Source organism: Ceratotherium simum, chromosome 22 (assembly GCF_057802395.1).
Source record: "Ceratotherium simum simum isolate JZ-2026a chromosome 22, ASM5780239v1, whole genome shotgun sequence".
NCBI lineage: Eukaryota > Metazoa > Chordata > Mammalia > Perissodactyla > Rhinocerotidae > Ceratotherium > Ceratotherium simum.
The window spans coordinates 24,761,321-24,789,142 of record NC_141921.1 but is presented as its reverse complement, the minus strand read 5'-3'; the positions used below and the strand labels follow the sequence as shown (position 1 = coordinate 24,789,142).

Below are 27,822 nucleotides of genomic sequence, written 5' to 3'. Positions count from 1 at the left end.
CAAAGCCCTCTTAGTGGAAAGAGCTGAGGAATATACGTATGTGTACGCACACACATATACACTCATATTTCCTTCTATACCTATCTGTACATATTGAAATCCATAGCTCACATTCATCCCTCCAATTCAAATCCAACACCAATGGGTATATTCTAATTTTTGCTCTTTCCATATTTCTAACCCTCTTCTCCAATAGCAAGATATCGGCTTCTACTGTCCTTAATATATTAACATATTTGATCGATCACCCACATGGAGCCAAGTTACCATCTCTACTACCACCCCTCCCTTGTATGAATGCCCTGCTCACTCCCCTGCCCCCTTGGGCTCTGACTGATGTTCCATGTGGATGCCCCCCTCACTCCACTTGGGCTCCAATACCCTACACAGATGTCCCCTCATTTTGCTCAGAGCTCTGACACCCCACACCAGCCCTGTCCCTGTACAGATACATTCTCACCCCTCATGGGCTCAAACACCCCACGCCAGGCTGCCCCTCAGTGTGGACTCCTTTTTCCTCCCTGACACCCCGGCCTGAGCCACATGGTTTCCACCCCCTCTCGCCTACTTTGCTTCATCCTGTCTAACAGCTTTAGGACTGAATTGCTCAGGAAGGAAAGGGAAGAGATTTAACTCCCCTTTTATTTTTCTCTTGGCCAGATCTCTCTTATTTGGAGTCCATGTTATCTGGGGTCTTACACTGGAAGTAGATGCTTTCCAAAATTTACTTCTATTTCCTAAACTATATTTTTAAGGCATTTTTCTCTGCAATTCAAATCCTTTATCATTTTTTTAAAAAGCCAAAGAATCTTTTCATAGGTTTCCTTAAGGTATTTTTCTTTTCTGCTTATTGGTGCTTATTTGAAGAGAAATATACTTGGGCTAACGTTTGCCTATAGAAAGGCAAACTTTCTTTCCCTGACCCCAGTCCTACTCCCCACTCTTTGAAAGCCAGCTTCTTCTTTCACTTTAGTTCTTGTCTCAAATACCACCTCTTAGATGGGTTTTCCACAATTATTCTGCATGAAGTAGAGTTCACCACCTTTTTTTTTTGGTGAGGAAGACTGTCACTGAGCTAACATTTGTGCCAATATTCCTCTATTTTGTATGTGGGATGCTGCCACAGCACGGCTTGATGTGTGGTGTGTAGGTCTGCACCTGGCATCTGAACCCACGAACCCTGGGCTGCTGAAGTGGAGTGTGCAAACTTTACTACTATGCCACCGGGCCAGCCCTTAGTTCTCTACCTTTTTGTTCACTATCTTAGCCTCTTATCTGCTTCTTTCACAGCATTTATTACAAATTACAAAGATTTTCTTTGTCTACTTACTTGTTTGTTATGTCTCTCTCCTTGGAGGAAGAAAGGTCTATGGGGAGCAGGCATTTCAGAGAGCAGGAAGCATGAATAGTCAATGAAGATATGAAAGGATGCTCAACCTCATCATTTACAGAAAAGTGAAATGCTATTTCATGAATCCACCAGATTGGCAAAAATTAAAAAGTCCAATAAAACTCAGTGTTTACAAGGATGTAGAGCAACAGAAGCTCTACCACAGTTGCTGGGAAGAGTGTAAATTATTATAACCACTTCATAAGATAAAGTTGGCATTACCTAGTGACATTGAATGTGTGAATACTTACAATCTTGCAACTCTACACAGGCATGTACTCTAGAGAAACTCTTGTACATGTTCACAAGAAAACATGTACAACAATGCTCATATTGTTTGAAATAAAATAACTTAAATGCCTGTTAACAGTAGACTAGATAAATCACTGTATTTTCACACAGTGGAACACTATGCAGCACTGAAAAATGAAAATACAGTCACATGCATCAACATGAATTTCAAACTTTTAAATGAAAAAAGCAGATCACAGAAGAACACTTATAGAACTATCCTATTTACATAACAGAAATAACATGCAAGATTAAACGATATATATTTTTGGAGACACAAACATATGAAGTAAAATCATATAATAAAAAACAACGAATGATTAACAAAAAACTCAGAGTCATAGTTCACTCTGGGGGCGGGGCAGGGGAATGTATTGAGGGTGGCACTGAAGCTTCAAAGGCACTGGTGTTCTTTTTCTTAGGCTGAGTGATAGGTGTTCACCTTGTTGTTCTTCTTTAAGCTGCACATATATTTGCACGTATGATATATTCCACAGTTTATCCAAAGCTCCATGACTGCATGGAATGTGTCTCTCTTGCCCACTCAGCCCCTCACACAGTGCCTCTCCCACTCATGCCTGCTGTTTTGGGCGTAGCAGTAGATCCTCTCTTGCCCAGGCCTTAGCCTGCTCCTCTGGTCAATGAGGGCTTGGGCCTTGGTCTGAGCTAGCACTTAAGAGTCTCATGTCTCATCTGAGAGGTGTCAGGGCCACTGTGGCTGAGATATGCACAGAAGCAAGTGCCCTACTGGGGAGACTTGCTTAGGAGAACTTGAGAACAAGGATGGCCCAGGGCTGTGCTGGGCCTCCTTTACCTGCTCCTGGCGCCAGGGAAGGCTCAGGAGCAGGAACAGGAGATCTGGCCTGGCACCAAGGTGACTTCGCACTGATTTTGTTAATATCTAAATATAATAATGATAATAATAATGATGATGACGACTATTAACACTACCATTTATGGAGTACTTTTTATACTCTGTGCCTAGAGCTAAGGATTTCCAAGCATTATTTCTTTTAACTCCATGAGGTTAGGTACTGATATTATTCCCGTTTTATGGATAATGAAATTGAGGCTCAGAAAGGTGGGATGACAGACCCAAGGTCACACAGCTTATATGTGGCAGAGATTTGAACCCAGGTCTGTGTGACTCTGGAGTCCACACTCTATCACTCTATGGGAAAGTCACATAGAGTCAAATTGACATAGCCTTGAAACCTGGGTCCCATTAGTGGAGTGAGAGGTGTGCCCAACAAGGGGGGTGTGGATGCTGAAGCAGACCGAGAGGACGGAGTCTCATGTCCACGTCACGGTCACCTTGGGCCATAGCTCCCTGGGAATGGAGGTTAGAGCTGCATACGCTCTTAACCTTGTTGTTTCTCTCTGTCTCTTGCTGTCGCTCTATCACTACCTCTTCCAATGGCTTAGGGCTGAATGTGTTCAAGTTTCTATACACGCACGTCTGACGCAATGACACCATACAGTCGCCCCAGAGCAACGGTGCAGAACTGAAAGAAATGGGTTCTGTTCCCAATTCTGTCCATGTGGTTTGGGGCAAGTCCTCGAGCCTTCCTTGGACCCTCATTTCCTCATTTGTAACGTGCAGGTAATAATATCTGCCTTCCTACCTCACAGGTTCTTAGAAGTCACAAACTCCAAGCCCCTCGTTCCCAGGTGGAGAAACTGAGGTCTCACGTCGGGGAGAGACCTGCACGAGATCACACACCTGGCCTGAGGTGGAGCCGGGGATAAAGTCAAACTTTTCTGATTTCCAGTTCAGATATATGTAACACTCCACAAATTGTAAACATGGAAGATTATTCCATCAGTGGGCACAAGCCCATAGAGAACTTTCTAAAAGTTTTTCTATGCTGTGGCCACTGTAACAAAAATGAGGAACTACCCAGGTCCAGAACTTTGGACACTTAGAAGAAAATTGGCTGTCAATAAGAACAAACCCTGAATTGTTCGTGCTCCTCCTGCTTGAATTCTCCACGACTTGATTTGTGCATAGTACTTCCTGGGAGGTCAACAGAGGCCCTGGATTCCTTTGGAGTGGGACAACCTTCTAGAAGGTGCTAAGGGACAAGCTGGGACACAGGTAGATAGATAACCAGCCAGTGAGTTGACGTGAATGAGTGGCATGAGAAGACTCACTCTGCTGCCTCTAAGCTTGGACTTGGTACCAAGGATCAGCATCATATGCCTCTCTGCCCTAGTAGCGTAGGGGAGGAGGGAAACTTACATTTATGGAGCCCTGTGCTGGGAAACTTCACACAGGCTAACACATTCATTTCTCATAACTCTGAGGACACTGAGGCTGAAAAGCTATGTAACTTATTCAGAGTGACAAGACTGGGAATGGTGGAGCCAGCGGTCAAACCCAGCCTTGACTTGAGAGCCTGGCCCTTCCCACCAGGCCAGGCTCCCATACTGACCAGAGAAGGCTATGGCGAAGACTGCACCCATGGCCGCATCATGGTGGAACTTGAGCAGGACCTGGTTGGATGAGCTGTGCACTGTTTTCTTGGCCAAGCTCCGGGTGAAGACTCCCAGCTGTGGAGCTGTCTGCTGTGGCCCATCCCTGCACATAGGAAAGAAGGTCCTGGCATGACACGAGTTACCATGGCTGCCTGCTCCACCTGTGGCCTTAAGAGAGACCTGGAGTGGGTGGCCGTGACTCTTCTTCCATCTAGCATTGTCCTGCTCCAATGCCCTAAACACCTCTCTCTAATCTCTCCCAACTCCGTCTGCCAAAACAGTTGATAGAGTTGGTGAATCCCACATTGATTCGCATTCACCTGATTCTTCACTAGCCCAGCCTCCTTAACAGGCTCTTGGGGCAACACTCTCACCCGAGAAGCAGGAGCCATGGAGCGGGGCTGCGGGTCTCACTGCAGGTTCTCTCAGTCTGAAGCGGCACTAGGACGGGGCTGCAGAAAGAGGTGCAGGAAGCTCCTGCTGCTTTCCACGCCAGCCCCATTTCCTTGTCCCCCAAGCAAAGAGACATAATCCTGTTGCCTTTCTAGGCAAAGGATTTCCTTCCTGGAAACTTATCTAGGCCCTCCCATCTGCTGTGAGCCATTGCCTGGAAATTAAGCTGGAAATTAATCTGGTTATGGTTATCCAGCCCCGGCAATTTTGGGAAGAGAATCCCACTATTTCCTGCTGATTCCCAGGATGGCAGTAACCTCCACACAGAGGAATTTTTAAATTATATCTTCATCCAAAGATCCAGTGGTTTGGAAAGAACTGTCTAGGAAACTACACACTTATCAAGTAATAATTCATATTTCCATTTTAAAATTAACTCAAGATATTCTAATATATCACTCAGAGCTGAGCTGTCAATTCGGTAACCACTAGGCTACATGTAACTATTTACATTTAAATTAATTAAAATTAAATAAAGTTTAAAGTCAGCTCCTCAGTCGCTCTAGTCACATTCATGTACTCAATAGCCACACGTAGCCAGTGGCTACCACATTGGACAGCACAGATATAGAAGATGTCCATCACTGCAGAAGGTTCTGTTGGATAGCACTGGCTCCGAATGAGATGACTGGTGGGACTTCACAAAATTCTACCCCAGAGCTCTTTCATTAGTTTGGGTAGCTTCCCTTAGGTAAATGTAGAATTTTGGTTTGGTCTCTGGAAATACTGAGAAAAGTTTGTGTGTCTACGCCCACTCTCATTCACATACCATTGGTACTTTGACTGACTAATAGCAGGGTCTAGCTTGGGAACCACTGCCCTCCCATTCCTCTCCCTTCAAGGAGTCATAAGGGCTAATTGAAGGTGAGCCCTCTTTCTACTATGTTTATCTGAAACCCAAGTGGCTGACAGCCATTTAAAACCACTCAGCTCTTGGTTTTCTGAACAAATAGATTGGTAACCCAGTTTAGAGTCCAGCTAATGCCCCTTTCTAATTGGCTGTCAACATGGCAGCTGGCCATACCAGATGGTGATGAAGTCTCCAGAGGGCTCTGTCTGCAGCAGGCTGAGGTTGAGGCGGACGCCATGACCAATGGGCACGGTGATCAGCCAGACACAGTCCTGGGCACTGGAGTATGGACTGGGGAAGCCGGGGGAGTACACAGTGCCATTGGAAGAGGTGATGTTCCCGCCACAGGGGACTGCCAGGGAGGGGACACAAACACAGATGAGTGCTGGCGATCACCCCCACCTGCAAAGTCAGATGACTTCCTAATGAAGTCCCAGCTCCCAGCACAAAGATCCTGCTCAAGAAGATCGTGCGGGATGGGGAGCAGAGATGGGACTGAGGATGGCCGGGCATGGTTTTCCCCACCATTCTCAACTACCACTCCCTGCCTGGCCCCCTCTCTTCAGTGCAGGTGCCTCTGTGGGTCCACCTCAGCCCCTGCCCCCCCTTCTCTTTCTCATGGACGAGACCTGCGCAGAAGGAAGGACATGCTAATGCTCTCCACTCTCTCTTCCTAGGAACGAGGGGGCAGATGTTGGAGTCAGTGCTGTAGTACTTTTGCTGAGAAGAGCTAAGAAATTATGCAAGTATCTCTTTCTCTTTATTTGCTCTAAGATTCTTAGAGTTGGTACTTTTGGTCTTGACTTAGGAGTTGAGGATTCTTGTAGTGAGGCTAAGTTTGGGTTCAAATCATGGCTAAACCATTCGTTGAAGATGACCTCAGACGGCAGTTTAGTCTCTCTTTCTTCACCAGTAAAATGGGACTAAGAATTCCCCCATAGGATTGTGGTGGCAGGTAGGTGAACCGATGTGAGTCAAGTGTTCAGCTCGGTACCCAACTCGCAGGGAAGGCATTCATTGCATAGGTATGATTCTCTCTCTCTTATCTTCCTGTCCCTCGCAAAATGACGCCTAGTTTTAGACTCGCTTTGATCTGGGCTTTAGGTAGGGGAATGAAGAGGCCTTGAAATCTCCATAGCATTCAGATTTAGTCACCAAGGAAGAGCAATAAAGGGGTTCTGGGCAAAAAACAAACAAACAAAAAACGCTGGTCCAGAATAATGAGTATATTTCTGGCATGGGGCATCAAGCAGACATCTGGATGGGGGTGGGCCAGACTGAGGAGAAAGAATCCCAATGCCTCCAAGCAGAAGACAGGGTTCCAGTGAATGCATAAGCATCCTGAAAGGGGTGTGCATGGACACACCATCCCTCCTACGTGTACTGAACATCCACTTGGTGCCAGGCACGGCCTGGGGAGACAAGGGGCAGCAAGGACACCATGGCGCGTGGTTCTGTTCTGTGGCACTCACAGTCCGCTGGGATACAGCCAAGTATACTGGTGTCTACAGCACAGGGTGGAACATGCCATCAGTGTGGAATGCCACAGGAACATTTGGGGGAGCCTCATCTGGCCTTGTGAGGGTAGAAAGGATTCCTGGTAGAATTCGCATTTAGACACAGACCTGAGGGATGACAAGGGCTAAGCAGGCAGGAGAGGAGAGGAGAGCAATGTTCTATGAGGAAGGAACAGCATGTGCTAAGAACCAGAGGCAAGAGAGTACAGCACATGGGAAAAACTGAAAGTATTTCAGCTTAGCTGGAGTGTAAAGTCTGAGAGTGGAGAATACTGGGAGATAAGCAGGGACCAGGCCCTGAGGGACATGGTGTGCTGCATTAAGGGGTTTGGAATTTACCCCAAAGGAGATGGGGATGCCCTGCTGGCTTCTGAGCAGGGGAGTGTCTGGAGTATACTGATGGTTTTGAAGGCTTGCTCTCACTACATTGTGAAAAACGGATTGAGGAGCGTGAGACTGAGGGATGGGAGACCGGTCAGGAGACTCATCTAAGTGGTGGCCTGGATTAAGATAGAGGCAGTGGATAGAGAGAAGTGTATGCATCTGAAAGGTCATTAGGATGTAGAATTAGCAAGACTTGGTAAATATGTCAGATAAGCAAGACAGAGTGCCCAAATTAAGGGCTGAGTAACCAGGTGACTAGAGGTGCCTTTCACTAGATGAGGATTTCAGTTAAATGGCGGAAAGATGATGAGTTCAATTTCTAATATGTTGGGATTTAGATGCCTCCAGATAAGTGAAGATATTTAGTAAGGAATTCGATATACAGGCATAGATCTCAGGAAAGAGATAAAGTTTGTAGTTACAGATGGCATTTGGAGACACGGAGGTGGATGAGGGAAAGAAGAGAAAAGGGTCTAGGAAAAAACTTCAAAGAACGACAGCACTTACGGGGCAAAGTAAACAATGACCAAAGAGTTAGTACAGACAGAAAGGTACATGGGAAAGCAAGAGAATATGGAGTCCAAGAAGCCAAGGGAAGAACTTTCTCGGGAGGAGAGGGGCTTCTGGCTCAAGATGTCAGACTGAGAAAGCACTGCTCTTTTCTCTCTCCTGTGATGCCATAAAAAGACAAACAAGGAGTAAAAAGGGAATGAAAGGACTAAAGTCCACAATGAAGCTTGCGACATAGCACATGACCAACCAACAATCCCAGAATGACGGACTGGTTACGCATGGGGATAGTTCTGGAAATCTGAAAAACTAACTGGAGGTTTAATAGTTTTGGAAATTACGATCTTACATTCTAACACTAGAATAGCTCAGTTCTGCAAACGAGGTCTCTTTTTCTGTAGAGAGTTGATACTTCTAGCTCAATGTCTGTGAGCCAGTTACTGTGCTGGGTGCTTTACACAAGCCATCTTGAAACCCTCCCAGCTCCTAACGGAGCAGAGATGAGAAGCCCCACTGTACTAAGGAAGAAACTGAAGTTCAGAGAGGGGAAGTGGTTCAGGGATGAAGCCCTGGATGATCTGATCCCAGAGCTGGGGCACTTTCTCCTAGACTATACTGTCCCCTGCCAAACCTTCCCCTTTCAAGACTAATCTCAGCTTCTCCTCCAGGCCTTCAAGACTGAAAAAGGAAGAAGAATAGAACTGAGCTGTGCAGGTGGGGGTAGGGGCAGCATAACCTCTCAGTCTTCTTCCGTCCTGGTTCTGGTTAATGAAGACCCAGGAAAGGGCCACCTCTAGCTCCCTGATATTGTCAACTCAGATCTCTCTAGGCACATGTAGAAGAAAGAATATAAGGGGCGGGGCAGGTGAAGAGGGGAACAAGAAGCTTCCTAGAAAGAAGCTTTATTCTCTTCTCCCTTTGGGAAGGCTCCATGATTAACTCTACTTCTCTACCCCCTGCACACCACTGAGCTCCTATACCCTCATGCAGAGTCTTCCCTTCTGACTGGGGACATCTAGCCCATCAGGTTGGATCTTCCCAACGGCTGAGTATGTTTTCCCCTGGCTGTGGCTCATATCTCCTCCAGGTCCTCCCTAGCGTTGGCCCAGAGCTCTGTCCTCAAGACTCTCTCCCTGGATAGGCTGGGTCCCATCCACATGAAAACAGGATGGACAAGGTTTGCCTGGACCTCCCAGCATGGGTGAGCCCATGAAGCAGGTGAGCCCATGGAGTGTGGGACTGCTCCGGATCAGTCTCCCTAGGAAGAATCACCAGGGATGAGGGAGGGACATACCTTCACACCTGGGCAAGGGGTGGTCCCAGTTCCGGTTGGTGCCATGTTGGCATGTGAGGACAGGGTGGCCAATCAGTTGATATCCTGGGAGGCACTCGAAGGTCACTGATTGCCCGACATTGTAGCCAGCTCCCCTTACAATACCATTGGCAAAGGGCTCTGGGTCTGGGCACTCTTGAAGTTCATAGGCTGGAAGAGATCAGGAGAGAAGGTTACTGTATTCTCTCTGAGCATTTTCTCCCAACCAGAATGTAGGAGCAGCAGAATTAACATAGTGATGAAGCACCAAGACCTGGACTCAGATGGACCTGTGTCATTTACCAGTTGTTGGCTTTGGGCAAGTTATTTAACTTCTCTGTGCCTAAGTTTTCTTATTTAAAAACCGGTTATTGTGAAGATTAAGTAGGATAATACATGCATAGCTCTTTGCACAGTACTGACACATGGTAAGAGCACAATAAATGTTATCTATTATTATTGCTGCAATGGGAAAAGGAGGCTCAAGGAAGACAAGGCTGGATTGAACCATTATTCTTTGAGCACCTCCTTTGGGCTAGGTGTAGACCTCGGTCCTTTCATGATGCTCATCTCATGTAACCATGTCAACAATCAAGATCACAAACACAGGAAGCAGTCAGGTGAGGACCTGAGTGGGGTCTTTCTGACTCTGAGAACTTAGAACCTAACAGGAAGGAAGAAATTTTCTCCTGGTGGGAGTAAGCCAAACCTGTGGCAAGGAGAGGAACTTTCCAGAGGGAATAGCTGGGTTAAAAGGAAATGTGTGACTGTCATACAAGGAAGTCCCTCCACAGAACAAGACAGCAGCTTCCATGAGAATGGGTGGGCCTGCCTCAAAAGGAGATGACTTAATGAGAGTAGCTGAGGCCTGCCCAACAGGAGAGGTTGCTGAGGGATTTTCTGAGCATGTGCCACAGAGCAGAGCCTTCGATTAATTGGATCCACAGGACAAAGAACCTTCATGGCAGTAATTGGGCCCACTCTACACAGAAATCGGCAGTGGGAGAAGATGGAGCGTTCCTACAGTGGAAATTCTCAGTGGGAGCAGCTGAGACCAAATGAATGCTCCATGGAAGTGAACGCATGTAATAACAATATAAATAACAATGATCACGAAGCTGACATTTCCCAAGCACTCCCTCTGTGATGGTGGCTGTGTTATGTATTTCCATCCAGCATTGTACAGGGAGGTCTCAGTGGGAAGAACTGGGTCGATTTCACCCAGGAAATCATCAAGGTAATTGGATGTGTCAAAAAAAAAAATTTAGCAGCTATAGTGGAGTGGGTGGGCTGGTCAGCCAAGGAGAAATGTGGCCTTGTCCTCAGCAGGGGGTTTGAGTGATATGGCAAATAAAAGCCTTAGTGGAAGCAGGGAGCCTGTTGAGCAGGGAGGTGACCGAATGGATGAGTTGGGACTTTAAAGAGAAGCCTCAGTGGGAACATGTGAACCCAAAGACGATGAAGAGCCTAGAGAGAATGGCTACATGTTAGAAGCCAGAGCAGCTGTAAGGAGAGTGACTGGGTCTCTCTTACAGGAATTGTCTCACGTGGAAGGAGCTGGGCTTTTCAAAAGGAGGAACCCTGAAGTGAGAGTCCCTGGATTGCTTTCATATTGAGAAAAATCTCAAGGGCTGTTCCACCAGAAGCTTCAAAGGGAGAGGTTGGGCCTGAAGGGCAGAATGAATTCTAAGAAGCAGAATCATTAGCTTTTCTAAAGAAGCGTGGCTCAAGAAGAACAGTTGGGTTTGTCCCAAAGGGAGACGCCACAGTGGGAACAGATACAATTTCAAACAAAGGCCTTAACTGAAAAATATTAATAATGATGACGCTTAACATGTTGGAACAATTATACGTCTTGTCGTTTTGCTGAGTTCTTTATAAACGCCATCTCCTGAGAAGTTTCAGTGGAATAAGTTAAGCCTGTCAGACTGGGAGGCCTGGGAGTAGCTTATGCTGTTACTAAAAATTTTATGCAAATATTTACCTGAAGAAGGGAAAGGAAAACCCCAGCCTCGGAAGTTCAGAGTGTCCAAGGAGAGGAGAAATTTTGAGAAAAAGCAAAGAGGTGGACTTCTTCCAAAGATAGTTGAGGGACCACAGAGAACTGGGCCTGCTCGATAGAAGCAGTCTCAGTGGGGACAGATGGCTCTTTCGCGAAGGAGGGCTCTTCATAAAGGAAAATCCTGGGGTGAGTGGTCAGAGCATGTGTACAAGGTACAACACCATGGGGCTAAGGAAGGTGTCAGTGGAGAACTTGGGCCTACTGGACAGGGAGAATTATCTGGGCCTGTCACAAATTGGGAGGCCTCAGTGGGAGTACATGGACCTCTGGCACTAGGGACAGCCTAGTCTGAGAGGTTGGGGTCATCACAAAGAGAAGCTTTAATGGAAGCTGAGGTCAATCTGAGGGGAAGCAGCTGCCCCGACCTGAAGAGTGGCTCCACAGGCCTTGTTAGGACTGTGGCACACGGGCAGGTGCTGAGAGAGTAGCCGGGCCTGTGACCTGAGGGAAGCCTCGAGGGAAACATCCAGGCAAGTCATGAAGGTAAAACGTGAGTGGGAGGAGGTGGGTCCACCACAGAGTGGACGCCCCAGTGGACGGCGTTGGGCCTCTCACACAGTTGAGCCAACTCCTGGTGGAGGCGTTGGCCTTCGAAGGCATACTTAGAACCCCCCTTGCTCCTTGCTGGCCCTCCCGCCCCCACACACACATAGGGAAAATCTTCAGAGGAGAACTGGGCCTCTGATCATGTGAAGCCTCAGTGCGAGTAACACTAACCCAGAGTGCTGGCCTGTGTCCCGGAAGCCTCAGTGCGGGGCCCCTCGTGAGGGGAGCTTCAGTAGGAGTCCCTCCCAAAGGTGAGGGCTTGGTGACCATAGGAGGGGCTGAACCCAAGACCAGAGCTCTATGGGAGTAGTTAGGTCTCTTCCACGGGGAGGGAGTCGATGGAGTCTGAGGGACTCAGAGGGGCAGGTTTTACAGGGACAAGTGCACTTATCACATGGGAACGCAGCGAGAGTGGCTGGCGCCATCACACGGACTCAGTGGGCAGGGCTGTGCCCATCACAGGGGTGAAGGCACAGTGTGTGGGGGTAGCCCCAGGGCCGCTGTCTCTGTCACAACAGTGGCATCATCAGCCCTCGCATTTATTCAAGAGGAGAAGCCTCATCAAGAGCACTGGTCCTGTCAGAGGGTGTTACAGGTGGAATTGTTTCCTCCCTAAATTCATATATTGAAGTCTGAATCCCTAGTACCTCAGAATGTGACCTTATTTGGAGGGTCTTTCCTTATCTTTACCTAAATTAAAATGAGGTCATTAGGGTGGGCTCTAACCCAATATGACTGGTGTCCTTATAAAAAGGAGAAATTTGGAGACAGACAGACGTACAGGGAGAACACCACGTAAAGGTGGAGCCAGAGATGGGAGTGCTACTTCCATAAGCCAAGGATTGCCAAAGATTGCGAGCAAACTATTAGAAGCTAAGAGAGAGGCATGGAATAATATTCTTCCTCACAGCCCTCAGAGGAACCAACCTTCGATATAGCAGACTAGCAAACTAATAGACAGAGGAAGCCTGAGAGAGGTGTGGATCTGTCCCAGGGAGCAACACTGACCACGTATTTGGGCCTGAGTCTCTCCTGTGACAGACCATGGCCATCTGATGCGTCCTGATCCATTTGACAGCCCCGCACCACCCACTGAGGCTGTGTGTGCTTCGCAGGCACAGGTGCTCTTGGTGAAGGTTGGCCTCTGCGAGGAGCCCACGCATAGCTTCACTGGGTGTGGCAGCTTCCTTACGGCCAAGGAAGCCAGTGCTCTCCGGGACGAGGCACAGCTTCTCCCTGACACTTCACTGGCATGAGAGGTCCAGCTCCTCCTCCTGAGGCTTCTCCCCATGGTGACAAGTGCAACCACACTCCCTCAAGTTCTCTCTGAGACAGACATAGCGCTCTGAGGAGGTAGGGCCTATATAACTGGTCCCACCCACCTTTGGAGAACCCATTAAGGCTTTCCCTAAATACAAGCCCAAATCTTTGGCCAGTATTTGTCTCTGATAAGGGATGAAAAAGCCAAATACCAGAACACTATGTATATAGAACATTCTATATATTTATATAGAAAACACAACCAAAAAAATCCATGAAACATTATATATTTTTCACACGTACATGTAACCATATGTATGTCAACACATAGAAAAAGATCTGGAAAGATCATGTCAAAACAGTAGTGGTTGTTTCTGGGGAAGAATCCTGGGTTTGGAGGCTGTAGACAAAGAGAACTTGGCCTTACCTGTAATGTTTTAATTCCTTCCTTCCTTCTTTCCTTCCTTCCTCCCTCCCTCCCTTCCTCCCTCGCTCTCTTTCTTCCTTTTTATAATTAGGTGAGTGTGTTTGTGAATTGTTTGTGCAATTAAAAATTAACTTTAAAAAAGCAAATTGCAAAACAGTATTTATAGTATGATCCAATTTTGGTTAAAAATATAATATAGTTACATCAATATATGTACAGAAAAATGGAGAAAAACTGTTAAAGGTCGATATCTCTGCATAAGGTGGGGGTGGAGATGGGATTATGGGAGAATTTTGACTTTCTATGATGCACTCACAAAAACATCTGTAATGTTTTAATTTTTTTACAAGCATGTACTAGTATTGCAAAAAAATCTAAAAATGTGAAAAAAATATTTAGTGGAAGAATCTGGGAAAAGGGGTTAGAACAAATGGTTCAGTCAGTCACACTAGGGAAGATCCAAGAGAGCAGTCGGGCCTATCCCGGGCCACCATGTACAGCTGCACAGGTTGGGCACAGTCTCCACAGCCTGTAATAGCCCTTCACACGGGGGAAGCCTGAGTCGAGCGGATGAGGCTTGCTCCAGGGACAGTGCGCCAGGAGGAGCGGGGGCTGTCCCAGGATTTCACCTTGGGAAGGGAGAGCTGCAGTGAGCGTGGTTGGGCCTCACACAGGAAAACCCTCAGTCGGAGTCAACAGGCCTATCTCCTTGTGAAGGCTTCGTGGGCTCTCCGGGAGAGTACTGGAATCCTCTGTCATGTCACAGTTTTGCTGTGCTAATTGGGCCTGACACCCAGAGGGAGTAAGTCAGCCTATCGAGGAAGAGGGGAAGTGGCTGGGTGGACACTCAGGGATGCCTGAGAGGGAACTGAGGAGTCATTTGCTCAGGGAGAGCTGTTGGCTGTCGGGCCTGGACAGAAGGGGAGCCTCTGAGGGTGCTGTTGGGCCTGCCACCCTGGAAAAGTCTTGTCAAAGGGGGTCAGATAGCCTTGGCGGGGCCAGAGGGACATGCTACCAAAAGGAAGCCTCCATGGACAGGTCTGCCCGCCACCCCGCGGCCCTACCTGTGTTCTCTCTTCCCCTGCGTGGAAGGCTGGGGAGAGGGATGGTTGTGGGTAAGAGACGGGATGACAGAGGAGCAAACGGGGCCCTCCTGTCCTCACCCTGATACTCCAGCTTGAATCCCGGCCGGTTCTGGGAGTGGTCGCTGTGGAAGTACACGGTGGTCTCGTGGGACGTGGAGAGCAGGGAGCTAGGAAGCTCACTTCCACTGAATCTGCCCATCATGCGGCTAGTCTCGTAGGGGCCGTTCCGGATCTCTATGAAGTCATGGTTGGGCTCGGTGGAGAAGTTCAGGAACTGGATGTGAGCTCCTGGGACCAAGACAGAGGCAGACAGTGCCCAAAGCAATACGGTCCTGCTTCACATGTACCGCCGCCTTGGGAAAGCATTTCCTGCCAGAGCCTACCTGTCCCTACTACTGACTACCACCCAATTAGGGTTCCAGAACACACCTGGGAGTTGCCAGTCCAGTCCAGTGTCTTGTCCTCAGGCAGGACTGAATTTAAAAGTATATTATTCATTCAAAATGAAAGGGATTGATCATTTCAGAGCTCCATCCAGAGTCCATTTTATTTTATTGAAAACAAAATTCAAGATTAACACTTGATTTAATTTGTGATTCATATGTCTACTATCAGTGTTAAGATAGCTTTGCTAAAATAAACTTTTTACTTAAAAATAACTCCATCACTTAAAAATAACTACATCCAATCAAAAGACATGAACTTCAATACTGGCATTTTCTAGAACACCTATGATAATTCAGAAACTAGAAGAACGCATTGTTCATCTGTTCTATTAAGAAGCCAAGTGAAGTTTATACTTTGGGATCTTGTTGGATTAATCAAGATCTCTTAACAACCCAACAGGTTAAATGGATCTAATTAAGTCCTTAACTTACATTTTAATGTGCTCTTTGGAGAATGGAGGTAAAAATATTGACATTTGTTTATGATAAGATTTCTCAAAATTAGAGCATTATTAAAAATGATATTGAAGCAATATATTTACTGAGCATAGGAAAAGGTCCACAATGTTAATTGTGAAAATCTGATTGCAAAATAGCATATAGTATATAATTCTAATTTTTGTATTAAAAAACTAGAAGAATATTCACTGATTCACTAACAATATTTATTGAGTATTTGCCATGCATCAGGGCTCTGCTAGGCATTGCACAGGGATGAATGAAGTCTATAAGGTCCTTGTCTTCATGGGAGTTACATTTCAATGGTGAGGACCAAGCTATTAGTGACTGCATGGTGGGATTACAGACGGATTTTACTTTTCAAAATTTAAAATTTAAATTTTCTAATTTGCTTAGAATGAGCACATGTGTGTGATTTTATTTTTTGCATCTGATTATTTAAAGAATAAAGACTTGACATGTAATGAACACCTTTCATGTCTCCTGCCCTGTCCCATTCCCCTGCCTCCCTCCCCAGAGGCAGTCACCATCACGAATTTAGAGGATATGCTTTCAGTTCATGTTTTTAGATTCTTAAATATATATCTAGGTTTATTTGTTTTAAATATTTACATAAATGATGTACTATTTTATACAGTTTTGTAAACTTCTTTTTTATTCAGCATCATGTTTTTCAAGGTCTATCCTTGTTGATGTACAAAAATATACTTCACTGACTCTAACTACCTATGAATTAATTCCATTTTATGAATTAATTAGACAATCACACTATTCACTCCCTTATTAACGAATATGTAGATTGTTTCCAAATTACAGATAATTTTGCAACGAGAACCTTTGTACACATCATCTGCAGAACCTACACTTTCCAGTCCACCACCCATGCATCATCTGAACACTGTGGACTGCAGTCCATTAGAGGGGTTCTCAAGGACTGCAGGATTTCTGAATTGAGCTTCCTGGAAGGAAGCGGATTTGGTCACTGCCATCTAGTGGCAGCAGCTTGTAAATGCAGTGGCTCTTTACATGCTGAAACCAAGTGCCATATTAGGGACTGTTTAGAATCCAGCATTCACTTGAAAGCAAGGGATCCTGGTCTTCTGTGACTAGACCCTGCTGGAGGCTTATTCTCCAGAGGCTGAATAAGCACCCAGGACTTAGAGATAGAGAACTCTGGTGGCTGAGCATCAGGACTTAGAGAGAAGTGAGGTACCTCCCATTTAAACTTCTCTTTTCCTTTAGAAGTTGCTGTCCCCCCATCCCTCTCTTATCTGAGGTTCTTCTGGGCCATGCCTGGGTGCAGAGCTATAGGGTCTCCCAGATCCTCTTTCCTCAATGTATCAAAATGTGGAGTTTCCCAAGGCTGCCAAAGTTGTCATCATTTTGCACTCTGGTCACCCAGTTTCCTTCAGAAGATGGTACTAAATATAAGATTCCATCCTTTGGAGGTTCACCATCCTCTCTTCTCCCCTCAGAACGTATTTAAAGGAGGCCAGTTAGATGTCTTTCTCCTGAAAGCCCCTTCTCCATCAGAGACCCAGTCTAGGTTGAATAATAAAGGACAAAGTAGGTGGTCTTCATTCCAGAGGTCATAGATTGGGAGATCACAGGTCTGTGAGGGAGTGACCCCCTCGGGACATTTCGTTCCTAGGAGCAGAGTAATGACTCAGGCAAGATGACTTATCAGTTCCATGTCAACACAATCCTTCTTCTCTTCAACAGAGATATTTGGGGTTCAATTAAATTCCCAGTGCACAACACACAAGTCACCAGTAATTACATTTTGTACCCAGATCAATGTCCTCCACACCCCACCAACCCCCGTGTCTGGCATACTCCATCTCCACACACAAAAATCTCCCAATCTCTAAGGCCAGTAGAATGTGCGTAGAAAGAATGCAAACTCAATCTCACACTGCCATCGGCTCAATGTAATTAGGATGAGAAATTGGATATTGGAGTTAAAAGCACAACTTGAGGGCCAGTCTCTGTAAAATAGATTGTTTTTTCCTTTTTTAACCATCCCTGAGTAATTTCTCATTCCACATTCCTGGATTTTAGCTCAAATAATACTCAAATAATAATAATAATGGCAATCTCTAAGATTTTTCCCCCTACATTTTATGTTCCCAAAGCATGCTCATCTCTACAATTCTTAATTGATCCTCACCATTGTACAAGAGGTCAACAGATGAGGAAATAGGCAGAGAGCTAAACTACCTCGGCCAAGGTTACGCAGAGCAATGGCAGCAGACAGCTGCTTCAAGCCCAGGGGCCTGGGTTGGAAGACTTACCAAAGCCCACGGGCAGCGCTATTTTCCAGGAGCAGTCCATATTGCTGGGGTAGTTGCCTGGGAAGCCGGGGCTCAGGATCACCCCCTCCATCTCTTCCACTACGCCCCCACACTGCGCTGTGACAGTGAGACCAGACAGAGTGTTAGGACAGCATCGAGGAGAGCACAGGACCATGCCAGTGTCTGGACGCTCCCTTAGAACAGCAGTTTTAGCTTTTCCCAAGCCATAAACCCCTTTGAGAATCCAAAGGAACCTCTAGTTCATCTCCCCAAAAACCTACACACCTGGGAAAAACTGGGTATGTAAATTCAGGAAGAGCTGCCCGGCATCCTAGGACTACCTAGCAGTCTACAAGCCCAAGTTATGGACCCTTGACTTTGAGCATGCCCTTCACAGGTCAGTTCCCTTAGTGAGGACACATAGCAAAAGTGGTCTGCTCCAAGAGAAGTAGGACCGTTTCTTACACTATCCCCCAAATCTCACTCTCCTCACTGTCCAATCAACTCTTCCAGGACTGAAGAGAAAGGATGGAGAGAGGGGAATGGCAGGCATTGAGTCCCCAGTCTGTGCCAGGCACCAGGCCTGGATCTTTACAAATATATATTCCACGGGGTTGGGTGGTCAGCAAATGAGCCCCACCAGGAGCCCACCCTTGGAATTTTGACATACGCCCTCAGCCAAAGTGACTGTGGTTAGCACTCCATGGAGAGCCAACCACGAGGGGCTGGGGCATCTGAAACTCCAATCGAGGTGACTTCAGAGTCATCCGAGGATGCAGGGCTGTGCACGACTACTGCCTGGTCAGTTGACATCAATTGTTTTCTTTCACATCTTATTAGGAAAAGGTTGTGAGAGCAGAAAGGGGATAGCCAGCCAAGAAAGCCCAGAAAAAGTAGCAGAGGGGAGGGATCTGCAGTGTCTGGGCAAACACTTCCTGGGGAGAGGACACTGGACCTGTACAGAAGTGTCTGAGTGCTCCGGCACTGACAGCTTGGGTCACAATCCCAACGCTTCCACTTCCTGTGTGACTTCAGGCAAGTTCTAAACCCCTGAAAACCTCAGTTTCCTCTAAGCAGGAACATGGAACTAACAACAGCACCTATGCCACAGGGTTGTTTTGAGGTTACAACAGAAAAGACTGCACTTCACTTGAAACAGAGGCTGGCAGACACAGTAAACCCTCAATAGCTACACTATTAACAGCCGCTGCTGTTAATATGGGTGGCTTCCTGGGCAAGGCCTTTGTAATGGAGGCCCTAATGGAGGAGAGTGCCTGGGGCTGACCAGTCACATTTCTGACCTGCTTGGTAGACAAGTGGGCCCTGCACCCTGGTGAAATCACAGAAGAGAAATGCCATTATGCCCAAGTGACACTCCCTCAGCCACCTTGCTTCCTATCCCAAGGTCAGTCTTGATTTGCAGTTTGCAGTTGGCTGGGCATCCAAAAAACCTAGGTTTCCACTACTGACTCTGAGACTTTCTTTTTAATCCTAAAAGACTTAGTTTTCCTATTTGCAAAAATGAGAATAATGATACCTCCTCTGAAGAGCTGCTGTGAGGAAACATGTAGCTCCATGCCTTGCACCTAGTAGACACTCAATAAATGTTAGTTTCCCCTGCCCTAACCTGACTGGAAGCTTCTAAGGGTGGAGATCCGTCTTTTCTTATATCCATTGATCTCTTCATTACTGCTTAGCACAGGGTGAAAAAACAAACTAAGCTAAGTCCTTGTTTCGCATATAACCCTCGGCATTTCTCTACTGGTGGATTTCATCTGTTGGTCCCATGACAAGTCACAGGAGAAAGCCCAAAGTACCTAGAGGTTCCTTCTGGGGCTTGGTCAATTATCTGGAATCAGAATGGTCATCATTATGTTTTCCCACGGGCAAGCCTCCTGTCATTTTTCACTTGCTGGGAGAAGGTTTCCAAAAGTCATGACAGCCTTGAGTGAGAGTTCAAGCTCACAAAAACATTGGTCTACAACCACCGCCTTCAGTACCAAATGGTCTTTTGATTTGAACTTGATCCCAGTGACATGTAACTGACCTCAAATCCCTGGTAGAAAATGGATTTGAATGAATTGAAAAAGCCGGGGCTCTCTTACCGATACAGAGCGGAGGAGGGTAGTTCCAGCGCCGCACGGTTCCGGGCATGCAGGAGATGTGGGCGTGGCCCTGGAGGAAGCAGGAACAGGGATGCACTAGTGACCCCCACGGACCAGTGTATGTGCAACCCAGAACAGGGGGCTTGTTCAGGGGCCTTGTGTTAAGGAACAAGATACATAGATCCACTGTGGGATGGGGACTGAGGCAGAGAGAGAGAGAGATTTTGGGGAAGGATGCTTATTAACAGCCATTACTAAAGAATTCTCATTACTAAAGGTTCCTTCTGAGATTCCTTTAATTACTAGATTCCCTCATGGCCTTCAAAGGAAGATTAAATTTTCCTACTGTCTAATCAAACCGAAACTTAGCAGGAACACATTCGAGGCTGGCTTGTGCCAAATCGCTAAAGTCAGCAAAGTTTGCCTTTTGCATGAACAGCTCCAGGAGGGGATAATGGTCCCCAGGAGAACTGGGGGGCTTCTCTCTGTTCTTTGGTGACTGCAGCTCTGCTGCTGCAAGGCTGACCAATCACATCTCAGGGGACACCTGTGTCCTGCCCTGGGCATCAAGGGGAGGTACCTGGAGGGCATAACCCGGTTCACACTGGAAAGAGACCACATCATTCACCAGGTAGCGCTCGCCAGTCTTCACCCCATTACTGGGCACAGCAGGTTCTGGACAACTGCTCAGGCCCACCGCTAGAGAAGACAGAGACAGAAGGAAAGGAGATTGGACAGGCCGGGCAGGTCAGTGCAATGTAGGCTGAGGGTGATGCTGGCAGCAGGGAGGGGAAGGTGCCTCCAAATTGTGCTCTCTCTCCTCTCGGCCTCTAGGCTAGTGCTTCCCAACCCTCTTCACCTCACAGTGCACAGGGAGAATCAGACTATTTATATGGTGCAGAGGTTCAACAGACCAAAGCTCCTTGGGGCAGGCAAGGATCATCCGGGAACTCTGGCTGCCTGCCTGCCCCCTGGGCTCAGCGAAGGACTTTGGAGCAGGGGAGGAGGGAGATTCCCTGGCCCTGACTCTAAGCCCCCAGACCCCCTGCATGAGCTCCTCCTACATCACTCGCTTCTCCAATCCCAACTGCCCTCCATTTCCCTTGCCTCAGAAGACAATTCCTGTGGGCTAAGAAACTTGGAGAGAGGTGAATGAAAGGCAAGAAGGAAGGACAGCAGTTATCAGAGAGGGGCATCTCAGGGATGCTCAGGGGCCCAGAAAGTCCCACTTTCTGGGACAGGCTGTCCAGATGAGACTCTCTACTGCCTATTTCTCTTGTTGTGTTTTTAAGGTCAGGCTGGCTCCTTTCTGGGAGCAATACTGGGGGCTCCTCACACTAAGCCTCTCATGGCCAGCTCTGGCCCTCACTCACCACCGGACCCCCAACAGCCTCCCAGCTCTGGCCCTCACTCACTGTTGGACACCCAACAGCCTGCCTCTCATCCCCTGCCCTGAGCCACTGCTGTTCCAGCCCATCCTGCACTCACAGGCAATTCACCTTTCTTAATATCGCTCCTTGAATCATGAGACTCTCTCACTCAGCAATTTGAAGGGGGTCCCCATTGCCTGTTTTGTGGGATCTCACCTTCTCCTCCTGACATTTTAGAACCTTCACGATCTTGGCCTGGTCCCTTTTCAAGATCTCCTCAAACGCTCCTTCACTCTCCTTTCTTGACTTTTCTAATCCAACCCACATCCGTTTAGTCCTTGTCACACACCTAGCCTTGCACTCAGTGCTTTGCCAGGGCATCTGTCTTAACCTTCCTCCTGCTCCTCCTCCCCCCACCCACCCACACCATCATCACTGGAGCTGCACTTGCTGAGCACTCCCCTGGGCAAGGCTGGGGCAGATGCGTCACACATATCATCTCGCCTCTTTGAAGCAGGTCTCAACATCCCATCCCACAGGTGAGGACACAGGCCCGGAGGCCTGGAGACGTGCCCTTAGTAAGCCACTGAGCTGGGATCCAAATCAAGCCTAGTCTGACTCCAGGTCTGCCCAAGTGGAGGCCAAACCCTGAGGTCATATGAGCTCAGGTCTGACCCCAGCCCTGTTCTCCCCACCTCCCCTCCTGAAATCATCCTGATCCACTTTGAATCCCTTCCTGGCTGATGCCCACAGCAAATGGGAGCATAGCATCTCCTAACTGTGAGCTTTACATCTCTCCTGTGCCCCACAGGAGCCCATCTGTAGGTGCAGCGCCTAAGATGCACTAAATAAGCCCCTGTGTATTGACAGACAGGACTTGGAGTGTGCTTCTCCAGGGACGAGGCAAACGGGTAGCTGTAAACTGAGTTCTCTGCCACCTCCAAAGTGGTCTTCCTTCACCAAGGGTGGCAGGAAGGAGAGGAGGGCCTATCGGCTAACAGACTTTGTGGTTGGGTCTGACCACAGTGTGTGGTTGGGTCTGGTACCTGCATAGCCCAGAGAGTTATGGAGAGGGCAGCCTCAGCCCTCCTATTAGATTCCTGGTAGATACCTTCCAATAGATAGCTCTCCTGGTAGATCCCGGATCCCTTGGGAGATACAGGCTCCCTGGGAAACCCACATGTATGCAGTGCCTGCAGGGATCCAGGCGCTGGTGGAAAAGGAATGGGAAGGACTGGCCAGCCTAGGCCACCAACCACCAGCCTCATCTCCTTGAGCAGCTAACGAACCCTCATTCCACATTCAGAGCTGAGAGTCTACATGTGCATGAGATAACTCCACCTGCTCCTTTCTTTCCTTCTGAGGGAAATTTACATATAATGAAATGCACAAATCCTAAGCTACATTTGCAGAGTTTTGACAAATGCATATACCTGTATAACCCAAACCCCTATCAAAACTACACAACATTGCTGTCACTCTGGAAAGTTCCCTCATGCCCTTCCCAGGCAATTCCTGTCCTACGTGAGCTTTTAAGAAGTGAACGTGATATCTGGAAATGAAAAACTGTTTGGGCTATGTCCACAAATCTCAGCAGCTGGGACAAAAGACCCCAAGGAGGGGATTAAAGCAATTATCAAACTGAATTTGAAATAATTCATCTTGGCTGTCATCTTGTCTCTTTCTCCCCACTCCTCCCTGCACTCCAAGTAGAATGCAACTTGGTATTTAGTGGGGTGATCACAAGTTAGTAACCCGAGACCTACTTACTGGAAAGATAGTGATAGAAGGAGAAGGAAGGGCAGAGAGAAAACAAGAGAAAGCAAGAGCAAAAGAGTGTGGTGGGAGAAAAAATGGAATGGGGAGAGAAGGGAGGCCAGAGAAAGACAGAAGGAGGGAGACAGAGAAAGTCTGTTCTAATTTCTTGTACGTTGCACAGCTTGATTTTATTTAAGCCATGCTTACAACAAAGGAAGATTTTTTTTATCATATGCAATTTATTACTTTTGAAAGCATATTGTTCCATTTCCATTTCAATTAAATAAACATTAAATATGAGTCATAGCCGTAGATAGGACTTTTCAGTGCCCTTCAAAACCATTTGCCTCTGCAATAGCAGTTAATTCTCCTTTTCTGTGCTCTCTTTGTAGATTATCTACAAAACAAAAATATACTGCAGGGTCTTGGCTCCTAGGAATTTCAGTCTCCAAATACTAATGAGGTCCTCTGTTTTCTCCTAGCTCTTCCCACCACGCGAGGACAGTGCATGATGAACAGCAGCTACTGAGAAAAGTACCAGTTCTCATGAACAACAACAACAACAAAACTGAGAAGAGGTAAATCTTTCCTGGGAATGAGGCAGTAGAATGACAAAGAGATCTAAGAAGAAAGTATTCTTTGGCAAAAGAGAGAAAAGAGAAGATTCTAGGGAACATTTAAAGACAAATTAAAATATTGGATAAGGAAACAAAATTAGAGAGAACAGGAAAAAAAGGGTAATAGGAAAAATGTGAATTACTCAAGAAACCTGGAATACTTAACTCCACCAGGTGAATGAAGACTTAGAGGTCTGCGAGGAAGGTCTCAGAGGTCCCTGTCTTATTCTCTACTCCTCAGAGTCTTTGCCTCAAGCTGTCCCGGATCTTTCCTACTAGGTGTACACTTCAGTTTTTTCAGGTGACCAGCATCCTGGGATCCAGCCAATCCTCTCCCAACCAGCTGGATAAAGCTCATTGGAGACCAGCTGGGCATCTGCATAACATCCAATGCTGACCCTATCAAGCCTCTAGCACCAACTGGGGCTTCCATCTGCACAGGCCCATGCTGTCAAAGATGGTCAAGCCAATCACGCCTTCCCCCATTTCCAAAGACAATTGCATCACAGAACCAGGGGTTGGAGAGGCTAGTTTTTAAGAATGGAGGAGGAGAGCACCTCTATTTTCTTATATCCCAAATTATATACTGGGCCCTATGCCAATGTCCAGGCCCCCTTCCCATTCCTGGTGTGGACACAGAGGAAGCACACAGGTTTTTGAGTAACACACACTTGGGTGAGAATCCTGGCCCCTCCACTTGCTGGCTATGCAGTCTTGAGGAGGTTTCAGACCTTCTCTGAGCTTTAGTGTCCACTTCTAGCTCTGCGGTAAGGCTTAAGTGGGATGGAAAAAATGCAGCCCCTGTAGAACCCCTGCTCATCGAGGGTACTTGGTACCTGTCAGTTCCCACCCTGAACCCTGAACACAGCTGAGACTCTGGATACTCACTTTTGTACTCCAAGTGGAAGCCGGCTGCCGACACGCTGATATCTGAGTAGAAATGAAGATAGAGCTGGTTGGAGGTGCTGTTCAGCAGGGCAGGCACGGTTGTTCCTGCAAAGAGACAGGGGCCATTCAGCCTTCATGTCCCTGGCCCCCCAAGCTCCTCCCCTTTTCTCTTGCTCTTGTTACCTGTTGACATTCTGCTCCCAAGGCCCCAAATATCAAACTGACTAAATGACAAAGTAGCACCCCTCAGAGTGCTGGGTCTCCAAATGGCCAAGGGAAGGGAGCCCTCCAACAAATTCCTGCAAAATGAGCAGTGGCAGAGCCACATGCTAGCAAGTAGCTGAGTTCCCCAGCTGGCCTACGAGTTTGGTTCCCTTCCAGTCATCTTCAAAATGACTCTGACATGTATAATTATCTGGGCAATCCAAGCAGTGTAGACAGTTTATCTGGAGCACATGACTTTTTTCTATATTTTGGCTACATGGAGTTCTGGGGCCTAAAAGATCCAGAAAATTGCCCTGGTCATTGGGCAGAAGCATACACCACACTCAGTCAGAAATCCACCACTGGAATGGAAAACAGTGCAGCCACTTTGGAAAACAGTTTGTCAGTTCCTCAAAAAAGTTAAATATAGAGTTACCATATGACCCCGGAATTCCACTCCTAGGTATATACCTAAGAGAACTGAAAACATACATCCCCATAGAGACTTGTACGTGAATGTTCATAGTCACATTATTCATAATTAGCCAATACGTGGAAACAACCAAGTGTCCATCAACCGATGAATGGATGAAGGAAATGTGGTCCATCCGTATGATGAAGTGTTAATACACACTACAACATGGTGACCCTTGAAAACATTATGCTGAGTGAAAGAAGCCAGACACAGAAGGCCACATATTGTAGGATTCCATTTGTATGAAATGTTTGGCACAAGCAAATCCATAGAGATGGAAAGTGGGTTAGGGGATGGACGTGGCAGTGATGGGGAGTGAGTGCAAATGGGTACCTGGTTTCTTTTAGGGGTGATGAAAATGTTCTGGGACTAGATAGTGGTGATGGTTATAGAACCTTGTGAATATACTACAACCCACTGAATTGTACACTTTGAAGTGGTGAATTTCGTAGTTATGTGAGTTATATCTCAATAATAATAATAATAAAAAGTCCACTCCTGCCCTCCGAGTTGAGGCCCTGGACGCCCCCCCTCACCTGAGAAACTCCCCAGCATGGTTACAGTGTTGTCCGCACCGTCAAACACTTCCAGGGAGTCCCAGTTCTGCTCCGTGACAAAACTGATGACTTGAATCTGGGAAGGCAAGAGATCGAATTGTTGGTTAGGCAGCCGGCATCCCTCCCTCCCTCCCTTCCCTCTCCTCCATTCACATAATTAATTCAATTGTTGAGCACCTGCTCTGGGCCCGACACTGTGCTAGGCCCTTCCGATGAAACTAAGTCCCTCGGGCAGTCCCTATCTGTGAGGAGCTCATTGTCCAGTGGGGGAGACAGATGTGAAATGAATGAATATAAGACAGTGGGGTACTCTGTAAGGCAGATAATGGGGAAAGGAAATTCCAGGAAGTGGGAATACTTCAGTCCAACTGTCCTCCTCATCTCCTGAACATTCCTTGGGTTTCCCCACTTTCCTGTCTCAGTCGCATCAGACATCCTGCAGCAACGAGCCAGTAACCCACTCCTGGCTGGACCTGTCCTCCTTGAGTTCCTGCTTGCTGCTTCTCTGTTGGCCTGGCGGGCTGCGGACCCTCTTCCATGCCACCCAACCAGTTCTGGGGCCTTCCTCACTTGGCTCTGACTGCTGGGCACCAGTTATGGCCCCAGTGGCTACTGTATGACTACAGTCCAGGCTGCAGGTGTGACACTCGAGGTGTGTGCCTGGTGCCTCTTCATGCTTCATCTGTGCTTGAGGGTTCGCTCCTTCCCCGCACCTGCAATATCCCTCTTCTATCCCCCTCAATCTTGAGGAAAGAACCCTTCAAGCCATTCGAAAAACATCTCCTATGAATCCTCCCCAGTCTTCATACTCCAGCTCCAGGCTCACTTCCTCCTTCTGGCCTTCCCTGATGGCCCGAGCCAGTGCCCACTCCTTCTCCTTCCTGAGTTACCCAGCTCTCTCCTCACGCCCCTGAAGCTCCTAGGCCACTAAGCTCCTGGGTTTTTCTGTGTGGCGCACACCTCTACACTTGGACTGAGGGGCAGGGACAGGGCTGATGTGTCTCCTCCCACCCGCCCGCCTGACCCAGGCATCTCCTTGCTCCTACCTGGATGCCAGCGCCTTCGGGGACCATGATCTTCCACACACAGTTGAGGCTGTTGAGGTAGGGCTCCGGGAAGCCGGGGGACAGGATGGTGCCCCTGCGCTCTGTGAGGTTGCCTCCACACGGCACTGGGAGCAGGCAGCTCTGGTCAGAGGCTCCTCCCACTTATGTTTGTGGGTCCTCCATAGGAACCCCCCCAACAGACCCCTCCCAGGGGCCCCAGCCTGCTCATGACCCCTCCCTCTGCTGGCTTCTCCCACAGGGGCCCAGTCCCGCCTCCTCTCATGACTCCTTTCCACACAGCCCTCCTCAGGGACCTGGACCTGCGTTCCTCCCTTCACACACCTCCCTCCCCTAGCAACCCCAGCTCCTCCTCCTTGCTGTCTTCACACTCAGCCCACAGGACTAGGGATCTGGCTGGGACGGGACACCCTACATAAGTTATGCTGGTGTGCAGGGGCTGCTGTGTCTCTTGGGGCAGCTTTTGGGTCTTGCCGCCTCCCCCAGGGAGAAAGGGCTGTCTGCTGGCCACCCCCTCCCCAAGTCCCAATTGTCCAGGTACTCACCCACACATGTAGGTGCTGAGACATTCCACTGGGCCAAGGCCCCAGGAACAGGGAGGCACTCGATTTCTGGGGACCCCTGCAGGGCATAGCCGGAGTTGCATTCGAAGCGGACGACGGCCCCCACCGAGAAGTCACTGCCCAGCCTCTTGCCGTAGCGGGGTTCTGGCACAGAGCTGCACTGCGTGGCGCTGGTTCGGGGCACCGCTGCAGGGGACAAGGGCACTGAGGGGTAGGCCTTACCCTGCTAGAAACTGGCCCGGGGATGGACACACAACAAGACTGAAACTGAGAGAGTCTGGGTGGGACCCTGAGAGGCTCTGGGCGCTTTCCCTTAGGGGAGAGGTGGGGGCTTTCTAAGATGATGTCCATCTTACTGAAATATACTTGAACATACAATGTTGCAGCACAGCTTCTGGAAACCATGGGAGGCAGTGTGAGCCCCCAGGGCCAGACTTCAGGCCCGGTTGTGTTTTTT

The 27,822-nt window shown here is 47.8% G+C and overlaps 1 protein-coding gene across 2 annotated transcripts in view; it reads right to left on the bottom strand.

Moving 5' to 3' along the window:
* Positions 1 to 27,822, bottom strand: part of CSMD2 (CUB and Sushi multiple domains 2) — a 604,641-nt gene that overhangs the window by 87,343 nt on the left and 489,476 nt on the right. For both annotated transcript variants that reach the window (XM_087446344.1, XM_087446345.1), the window contains exons 34-44: positions 27,348 to 27,551; positions 26,785 to 26,909; positions 25,718 to 25,814; positions 24,503 to 24,607; positions 20,450 to 20,568; positions 19,870 to 19,939; positions 17,765 to 17,881; positions 14,644 to 14,853; positions 9,168 to 9,356; positions 5,637 to 5,814; positions 4,117 to 4,262 (exon numbers count right to left, since the gene is read on the bottom strand). In XM_087446344.1, coding sequence (XP_087302470.1) covers positions 4,117 to 4,262; positions 5,637 to 5,814; positions 9,168 to 9,356; positions 14,644 to 14,853; positions 17,765 to 17,881; positions 19,870 to 19,939; positions 20,450 to 20,568; positions 24,503 to 24,607; positions 25,718 to 25,814; positions 26,785 to 26,909; positions 27,348 to 27,551 — 1,560 coding nt within the window. The remainder of the gene's footprint in view (positions 1 to 4,116; positions 4,263 to 5,636; positions 5,815 to 9,167; positions 9,357 to 14,643; positions 14,854 to 17,764; positions 17,882 to 19,869; positions 19,940 to 20,449; positions 20,569 to 24,502; positions 24,608 to 25,717; positions 25,815 to 26,784; positions 26,910 to 27,347; positions 27,552 to 27,822) is intronic.